The 10317-nt window shown below is 35.2% G+C and overlaps 1 protein-coding gene across 2 annotated transcripts in view; it reads right to left on the bottom strand.

The window, feature by feature from the left end:
• Window positions 1-364: 364 nt before the first annotated feature.
• The window catches only part of KLHL1 (kelch like family member 1), a 193982-nt gene continuing 184029 nt past the window's right edge, over window positions 365-10317 (bottom strand). For both annotated transcript variants that reach the window (XM_060769401.2, XM_060769402.2), the window contains exons 9-11: window positions 9569-9781; window positions 4737-4908; window positions 365-2372 (exon numbers count right to left, since the gene is read on the bottom strand). In XM_060769401.2, the coding sequence (XP_060625384.2) occupies window positions 2313-2372; window positions 4737-4908; window positions 9569-9781 (445 nt within the window). In that variant the 3' untranslated portion in view covers window positions 365-2312. The remainder of the gene's footprint in view (window positions 2373-4736; window positions 4909-9568; window positions 9782-10317) is intronic.

The raw sequence follows: 10317 nt of genomic DNA, 5'->3' as shown, positions 1-10317 counted from the left end.
TGACCTTCTAGACTTCTCCTGGAAGAAATGTTATTTTCATACAAGAAGGAGTAGCACATAATCCATATTTTAGTTTTCTAATTTTATGAGACAGAGAATACACATATACTCATTGTTTGTCCCTTATTGTTAATTTATAACATTCAAATCAGGAATAAATTACAGCATACATATCATGCTATTCCACTGTTTGCTTACTAATTGCACTTGATTGCAAAATGGAAAAGAGGAGGAGATTAGATTATCCACAGTCACTGGAACATAAATCCTTTATTCAGTTATCAAATGGATTTGAAGAGCAAAAACCTCACACTTCAGTTTTTTTCATTGCCAAACTTTAATAAACAGAATCACCAGCCGCATCCCAGAAGGTTTCACAGAAAGCTTTATTCTTGCTACAATTGAGGTGACTCATGAAATTAACAGTCCTACATACGCCAGTAAAACCAATTTTATTTTGGTCTTTTGATATGAGAGTTCAACCATGCTCTATGACTTAACACAGCCAACACTGACATCTATGTAAGATCCAAAAGGCAATTTCTGTGGCTCATTCATACAAATAGCAGATCTTTAGGGGAAAAGGTTCCATATAGTTTTGAATTCTGTTTCATCCATGCTATTAAGACACATTTTGCCAAAACAGCTTGATTTGTTGTTCTGTTTTTGCTCATATTGATCCATCATCCCATGGGTATAAATTTGATATTATATAGCAAATCTATGTAACAATCTTCCATTCCAAAATGAAAATAAAATGTGGAAAGCTGATTTTCTTCCTTGCTATCCATTTGTCTTCTTCATAGTTTTTGAACAGGGTAAAAAATAGCTAGGTGAAAGTAAAGTATGCTCCCCATATTTGCAAGGAATATATAAAGCTAACTGGCTAATCAATAAAAAATGGTTGCTGTTGTTGCAAGGAATGTGTTCAATTACCCTCTGTGGATCCCTGAAACCTCAGATAACAGCAAACCTTTTATTTTGACTACACTTGAATGGGAAACATATAATAGAGTCACTCTGGGTGACCTAGAGGAGCCCACAAACACTTCCAGGGGTGTGGGTAAATGACATTGTGTATATAGGGCATGGATAAGTCCATGCTGTATTTGTTTCCCGATTCGTGCTCAAACCACCATCTCTCTGTGTCTGCTATTCAGCCTTTAATAAACATCAGTAGATTGTTACACCCTTGTCTTGTTGAAAGGCAAATTTGTCCCATAGTACAAATAACTTGAAGAAATAAGATTTTAAAGTAATAAATAAAACCACACAATTGAATCAGTATAATGATGAGATCTGAAAACACACATAAGCATTATAACATTTTTGTCTCTTACTGTATTTCTGTGTCATAATGGAATTGCCTTGCAATTGTTGAATGTTGCCTGTTACATGATGCAATGCAGTAAAAGCTGCTGTTGCCCTGCCTTCCACAAACTTCCCACATGCAGGAGAAGCACACAAGCTTTGAAAGAGACAAGAATTGACATGCTTGAACAAGAAGGTAAGGTGAATTTGTGAGAATTTTCCTTTGGATCTCTTTCATTGTAGTGAAGCAGCAATGGTCCAAAAGCATCAGTCTTTCATCTACACTTAGATCTCCCCACTTAAAATACAACATCACTACAACCAGAAACGATGTATAATTTTAGTAGGAGAAGATAGTCTTACAACAGAGAAACAATCATGTTGCACTAGTCAACTTAGATAATTTCTGATGAAAAGAAAAGGATAGAGACATTTTATAATTATAGGAGGACACTACGGTTCTCTCCTGTCTAATACTGTCTGTGTAAATGGCAGAACATGTAAACCATTTGAAGATAAGGCTTTGAGAGAGAGAGTTGGGTGGGGGGGATAAACCAGGAATGTACATTTTCTTTTAATAAAACTATGGTTTTAAAAAGTGACTTAGTGTGCTATGGTGATTCCAGAGTTAAAATATCTAGTGCTATGAAAACCATTTGTTAGGTTGCTTCACTTTTTATAAAGAGTTGGTCTTGGATACTGACAGTTTGCTGTGTCTGCATCACACAGCCTGTAGAGCAAGGCCTGAACTTCATCCTTTTATGTTCATACATTGGCTCCCACCACAGATTGATTTTCTTCTTGTTGCTGTTTAGTCATTGAGCAGTGTCTAATGATTGGAAAAGGCATCAAATCTTCATTTTTTGTCTCCCCATTTTCAAGTTTGTGATCAACAGAGGGTTGAGTGTATCTATCGATCCTTCTGCTCAACAAAGTTTTCTTTCTTGTTTGTGTGACTGAAAAATCCACCCAAAAGTCAATAAAATCCACTGCAGACAAAGTCATGGTTGCTTTATAACCACAACACAGGCTCCGGCTCTTCCGATATTTAGAGAGGCCATCTGAAAGAAAAAACACATGTATTTGAAGGCTTATATTCAGGTGTGAATTCTGTGACAGTACATCTGAGGAGTCAAAGTGGATATGATTATACAATAGATTATACAAACAATAAATATATGGACACGTTTCTTGTTCATTATAGATGGAAATGTGATGTTAGTTGCGGTCATGGGCCGATACTTAAGTATTATTTAGTCTAGTTCAGCGATGGAGAAACTTTGGATATTGAGTTGTTTTAGACTTCAGATTTTAGAAACCCCAAATAGCTGGGATAATAATAAAAAGTTATGGGTATCGTAGAACAAAACACATTTCATTTCAAGGTGGTACCTTATGTTTATCCATGTTTAAATTCATTTTGGCCCATCTCCCCAATCAGTCAAAGTCGTTTTGAATTCTGACCCTCTCCTCATTAAGGTAAAGGTTTTCCCCTGACATTAAGTCCAGTCGTGTCCGATTCTGGGGGTTGGTGCTCATCTCCATTTCTGAGCCAAAGAGCTGGCATTGTCTGTAGACACCTCCAAGGTCATGTGGCCGGCATGACTGCGTGGAGCGCCGTTATCTTCCCTCCGGAGCGCTACCTATTGACCTACTCACATTTGCATGTTTTTTACACTGCTAGGTTGGCAGAAGTTGGGGCTGACAGCGGGAGCTCATTCCACTCACCGAATTCAAATCAGTGACCTTTCGGTCAACAAGTTCAGCAGCTTAGTGCTTTAACCTACTGCGCCACTGGGGGCTCCTCATTACCCCCCCCCCCAAAATAACCCTCACAAAGTGGTGTCACCTGAGCATTACTAAGTTTACCTACTATTTCATTCTCCAAATAATGTAATATTATACAACACCAGGCTAAGAATAGAATCTTGAGGTCACTTCTCTCTTGGATAAAAAAACCCCCCAGTGATTAATAATTCTCTAGTTTTCAGTATTTACTGTTCATTGGTATTCCCGTTTAGTGATATTTTTGGGTTTTTTTCATTTCTTGTACATGTTTATTGAAAATCTCAGATCATATGAAAGCTTCTTGCTTGTTCAAACTGGTTTCTTTAGCTACCTCCCATGTTTCTTTTTAATTGGAATTGTTTACAATTGGACCTTCAATATCTCGCCTTTTGGAAAGACCTATGTATTATGGGGCCCCCTTCCCTTTTAAATTATCTAACCATGGGATCTCACTTGATATTTCTATAAGCCTAATGAAATAATCTTTCATGAAGTCCCATTTCCTCTGTATATTTTATTTATTTATTTATTTATTTATCTATCAATTTTATAAACTACCACTCCCCGAAGGCTCAGAGCAGTTTACAATATACACATGTGATACATTACAAATAAGATAAAGAAAAACGTTGATAAACAAAATTCAAATGCTACTCTGAATAAATAAATTTTACAAGCTCTACGAAAAGCAAGTAAATCTCGGAGAGCTCATGTTCACACTGGCAAAGCATTCCATATATAAGGAGCCACCACCGTGAAAGCTCTACACCTAGAAGACATCAGGCGAATGGTCCTAAAATTGGGAACTTCAATGATATTTTGATCGTCTGAACAAAGTGATCTCGGGGATTGTTAGGGGGTGAGATTTCTAGGAAGTCCTTACTATAAAGATGTGTGAAAAGAATAAAACTGTACAACTGAACTAATATTGAATAAACACAATGGCAAGAATCCAAATAGTTTTTTCTTTGTTTAAAAATGGATCACATTGATTCTGTGAGAATCAACAACCTTTCTATCTTTTCCCCACTCTGCACTCAAAAAATCTTAATACAGGGATTTGGGAATGTATCTAGAGCAGGTTTTTAGGTTAGAAGACTGTAGTGGGAAATGGATTATGATGAATGCTAATCATCCAACTCATTTTACTAATTGGACCTTGGCTTTTAAATGTAGGAATAGAATGAAATAAATAGCATTTCATATTTATTAAAAGTAATAGATATTTGCTTATATATTTCTGCAAAAACATATAAATATATGGAAAATGCATCTGGATCATGTTTTCCTACACAAGGCTAGGTAAGAACTATGCTCTAATATAACTATGAAAAGCACTTTTTTAAAAAAAGCGATGCATTTTCAAGCTGAGGTATTGGCAATTTGAAAACAATGACAACACAAAGACTTCAGCAAGAGATGAGACAAACACAGATAGTTTTACACGGATAACAAGCAACATCCATCATTTTAGTGCATCCTTTTTGTTACCTAGGAAACAATATTGACTGTCTTTAGATGAAGTCTTAGAACAGTTGTAGGCTATAAAACAGTTATAATTGCATAGCTGTGGGTCCCTGGTTCCTCTTGAACCAATCCTTTGTAAAAAGTTATAGAAAGAATGAAACCATAGATACCTGTGTCCATTCATTAGTTTGAGGATCATATGACTCCATGGTGTTGAGGTATGTCTGGCCATCATATCCACCTACTGCATACAATTTATCACCAAGGATACAAACACCCACAGCATCACGTGGCATGCTCAGTGGTGCTACCATGGTCCAAGTATCAGTTTTGGGATCATACCTATACAACCGAAAGGAAGAAAACTCTTATGAAAACTCTATATTGTAAACAAGTTATCTTCAACGTTAAAGGAAATTAGGCTTCATTCATTTCATAGTTGTCTCATTGATAACCCTTGATATATTGTTATCAGGCTAATCTTCAACATGATCAGAAATTATACTCAGTCTATTCAAAAGATATGTTGCGAACAACTTTCCTAACTTTCCTGTAACTTAATAACAGGTGGCAAAAGCACACCCCATTGGCCAATACACTGGGGAATAAAGTAGATAATATATTCATTACCTCCCTGACTTTAATAAAATTGCTCCATGCAAGAATTATATCTATTTGTCTGATCATGTAGTTTTATTCACCTACATAGCTTGCATAGCCTGTTTTTGTAATCAGTTATTGGATCGTAAAATGACTTAATTTGCTGAGGCAAGTACCTATAAAGAAATTTCATTATGTAGGAAATGTGTATAGGAAATACACATTCACTTATTATCTAGTTTGGACTTCTAGATGTTTTAAGTATTTCCATTAAAGTAATTCACTGACATTCTTTTAACACTGGGATATCACTACTTTTTATAGGATATATCGCATGCTGCATCCACCTCTATTAGCTTACTAATGATATTTTTCCCTTGACACTTAACACAGAAAGCTTCCTTACATATCTACATAATCAATTATGCTGAGTGAAGCTGGCATCCAGCTGGTTCTCTCTTAATTTTCAAAGAGTTTTCTTGTATGTTAATGCCCACTTTTCCCCCATTGTGAGCTTCTTTTAAAATCTCGAAAGTTTAGAAGATATTCGAATGCCAAGTCCTGCTCCCATAATATATGGCTAGTTCACTTGAATAAAGAGCACAACAGTATGCGCTGTAGTGTAAATTAGTACTACAGGAGATGAAGACTTGCTACAGTTGGGATATGAGGATAGTATGTAATATATATATCTCAAAGAAATTCGGGAATGGGGTATTAAATAGGTCCCTTTCCCCAGGAAGCTCAGATCCATCTACGGATAAGAATTTTATTTCGCTTTAATTTCATTAGAATTTTTAATATTTTTAAAATGTTAATGTGGGAAAAGTGGCATCAAAAACTTAGTTCCTTTATAGTACTAGCTAGATGTGCCCAACTTCTGAACACCATGTGAGATAATATTTTAAAATGTTTAAAACATGTTTGTGTTTGGAAACTCTGATGAGAAAACTTATGAGAAACTGCTGCTTTGGACATAGAAAAATGTTATGTGTATGTGTTTATACAAAAACCAGTATTTTCTATGCATGAAGCAAAGTTTTCCGTACAGAAGAGTATTTCTGAAGAGGAAATACTATTTATTTTCTGAAGAGGAACATTGTTTTCTTAATATGAAGTGTTTCTTGTGTAGAAGGTGTTTTCATCAAAAAATGTAATTGTACAGTCCAAATAATGCTTATGTGCAGATTATTATTTTCTGCAAATAAGATGCTACCTCCCATGAAGAGAATACAATTAGACAACCCTGCTGTCATCTAAGAAAAGAAAGTAATTTTTTTCACAAAATAAGTATTGAACTATAATCAGCTTTTGAATACTTTGATTTTTCTGTGTATTTCTGGAAGTGAGATGAAAATAGCTCAAATTATTTGTGCTTTCTTTGAGAAGAAAATTATCTCTCTATTTTTGTACATTATTTTATCTGCAGAAGATGCTGTCTCTTATTTACAAAATGGAGTTTTCTGCTAAAATCTGTACCAAATCAGTCCTATTTGTACCAAATAAGTCCTAAAGTATGAATATTCTTTAAAAAAAACTACAGTTTTGAAAACTTTATCACAGCAGAAATTGCTACAGTATACTTGCTGCTTCCTTCAAGAATGTAATGAGAAAAGAATTACATCCCTAATCTAAAATCAGATAATAAACTGACTTAGCCTAGGACTCTGTTTCCAACTCTTCTGAAAGCTCACAAAATAAACATTAATGCCCCTCCTTTTATCTAGCATCTCATATAGTGTATCATGTAACTATATGGAAATTTATTAAAAATATATTTAATCCCCTTTTTAAAACCATTTATATTAGTGGCCAGCCTTGGGCCAAACCTTAGAGCTTGATTACACGAGCCCTGTGCCCTGATTTGTGCCAGAAGTTGAACCTGGATTTCCAAATGCTTTCCAGTAACTTGGGCACTTAACACGGGGTAAACTGGGTTAACTCAGTTTATCCCTCTATTAAGCAAAGTTAGGGAATGTTCTGGAGTTTCAGCTAAACTCTGTAGCAGCCCTAAACTTCAGGGTGAGTGTTGAAAGCAAGTGTTTGCTCTTCACATTTGGCACATGAAAAAAAGAGATGGATTGCAACCATGTCAGATATATTCCTTGTTACAAAAATAGACAGACACAGAGTTGAGTAGGGTGCCCAGCCATCACTGATATCATGGCCAAGGAAAAGAAGGAAGAGCCCAGAAAAGTAATGGCCAGGAACTCTCTCAAATCTCTATGGCCATCCAGCAGCAGCAACTGGGGATGCATCTACCTTAATGTGACATAATTGCAGGATTTGTCATTTGGTTCTCTAATTGGCAGAGAGGGCTAAAGACCTTGTAAAACTGCAGCTCACATGATTCCATGAACCCTAAGACAACAATGGTACCGTAAAGATTTACGTCTCAAAGATGCCTGAGTATTCTTATCATATATAAAACACTGATTGTCATAATTATAATTTTCTTTCAGAACATACTTTACAAAGATTTAATTTGGGCTTTATTGTGTTGTGTAATATTGCCTAAAACATTTTTCTCATTTCATTTTTAAGCATTTTGTATGGAATGTTAGACATGTTTAATCATAAATATTATAATACAACTGTCAATATTTTACAAATAGTAATCCAGATCTCAAATTGATATTAATGTGATCTTATTTTGCCAGAGATTTATAGCAATTACAAACACACACACACATAATAAGTGTTATGAAGGCTTTTAAGAAATGGAAAGCCTCTTTCCTCTTGCCTTCAGCCCAGCAGTTCCAAATTGATTTCTTATTGTATTCAGGAATTTTATAGTATCTCTTGTTTCACCCTGGGGCACATGAAGTTATTACAAAGATGAAGCATACTGCCATTTTCTCAGCAGAAGAAATAACACTATAAAATGAAGGCAACATTTCAACTTTGTACTCACTTCTTTTCTATTCTGTTTTGGGAAGTTATAAGTATTTACCAATCCCCTCGAAATTTTGTTTATTAAAACTGATTTTTTTTATTTTAAAAGTCATTTTATTTAGATACTACGTTTTATTTTCTGTTCAGGCATTCACTTTGGCTCTATCAGCTGCAAAGAAAGTCTTTATCCTATTAAAGTGTATAGCTTTAGGGCATGTGAAGATAAAACATGCACTTGGTAATGCTAATTGTACAATACCCATTAGCCACCAACTTAACAATGATTTTGTCTTTACCCTTTAGCTGAGGGTCACATAAAAGATAACTGTTGGTGATATATTTCAAATAACATAAAAGAAGTGATTTAACTCAGTGCTTGCTTCTTGATGGATGAGCTAACAGCAACAAGAAAAAAGTTATTAGCAGTGATCCTGGATAGTGAGACATAGCATAAAGTTCCAACCAGAAATATGTCTTCTCTCCTACCCCAGCCCAGAGATGTAATTCCTTACTAAGTTTCTTCTCAAAAATAGTGATGAAAAAATTCTGCCATTTTCTTCCTGCTATCACAAAGTCTTTAAACCATATCCTTTTTTAATATTATTGAAAACCCAGAGGAGATTCAGTGCAAAATTTGCATGTTGAAGTTTGCACAGAAAACAGCATTTCTTCCACAGAAAACAGCATTTAAAATAATATCTGCATACAGAAATATTAATTTTTGTGCTAAATTGCTAACTTCTGTGCAAAATTTGCTATTTTCTATGCATGGGACAATATCATGCAAAATCAACCCTCAATTATAGCATTTCTGCTATCCTATATAGGATATGATATTATTTCACTGAAATTTTATTTACCATACAGAGAATGTTGTTTTATGCAACAATAACTACATGCATAATTTGTGTAAAATAAGCCTCAAATGGAAAATTCTCATCTTTCAAGATTGTTTCCATCAGGGTTTCTTTACATGCAAAAATATTTTTGCCATTTTCTGAATATTTTTAAATATCCTTTCCATCCCTATGCCTACTCCATGGCCATGTACTAACAATTAGAGAGTGGATGCCATAGAGAAGCATTCAAACACATAATGGAGGATGCATTGCTCACTAAGCATTCAGTTATAGGAAAACTGATGGATGCTGAGACAGCATATGACAAGTGTATTTTGAAGGGCTTGGGAGTTGTGTGTGTTGGGGAGGGGGGGGGTAATGAATTCTGCAAAAATGAGAAAGCCACACTCAGTGTTATGATGACATACGTCACTAGTAAAGTTCCACCCAATGTAGGAAGTTGAATTATTAAAAATGTGTCAGGGATAATATGAGTAAGAAAAATAATAGAACCTACAGCTCTTGTTCTTAGGTTCCAGAAATAAATCCAAATACAATTATAACTCTCAACAAAAAAGAAGGAAAGTGTAATTTATGAAAATAAACATAAATAAGGTAATATAGCTTCTTTCAGAAATATCATATGCCAATACATAAAGGATGGATACCTTTCAACATAATCCAGGAGTCTGGAGCAATGGTTAGAAGCAGGGGCATCATGGCCTCCAACTGCATAGAGGAAACCATCACAGGTAGCCACTCCAACACCTCCTCTTCTCTTACACATTGGAGCACACATGTTCCATTTGTTAGTGTGGGGATCATAATATTCCATTGAGCTCAAACAAGAACTGCCATCTCGACCTCCAACTGAGTATAACCTAAAATAAATCATATACATTTTTAAGCATAACAGGAAATAATAAAAATTATTCAATGGAGTCTCAGGTGCAAGTAATATTTAAAAAAATAAAATCTATAACCAGATGGGAATTCTTTCAAGTGAATCTTCTTTCATACCTCTCCTTCATTTTCCTTCTTCTCCTCACAAACAGAAATAACTCCACAACTTTTGAAAGCAACAATCAACCACTCACAATAGTAGTTTTGTGTATTTGAAGGGCTGCCTAACTTTTCCCAAGTTTACTAATTTATAAAAGAAAATTGTTTAAAAAACAGTTAAAATACTCAGATTTATTTGTCGTGTCAGAACAACCAGTCAAATTATATTACATTTCTAACAGAACAAAGCAAACAAGCAGATTACAAAATTTGTGAGTATGAGAGCTGATTAAATGTCCTTTGACCAGTATCTGGCCACTTGGAGTGCTTCTGGCGCTGCTGCAAGAAGGTCCTCCCCCGTGCATGTGGCAGGGCTCAGGGTGCATTGCAGCAGGTGGTCAGTGGTTTGCTCCTC

The sequence above is a fragment of the Anolis sagrei genome, chromosome 3 (assembly GCF_037176765.1).
Source record: "Anolis sagrei isolate rAnoSag1 chromosome 3, rAnoSag1.mat, whole genome shotgun sequence".
NCBI lineage: Eukaryota > Metazoa > Chordata > Lepidosauria > Squamata > Dactyloidae > Anolis > Anolis sagrei.
This window is presented reverse-complemented; position numbering and strand designations above follow the sequence as displayed.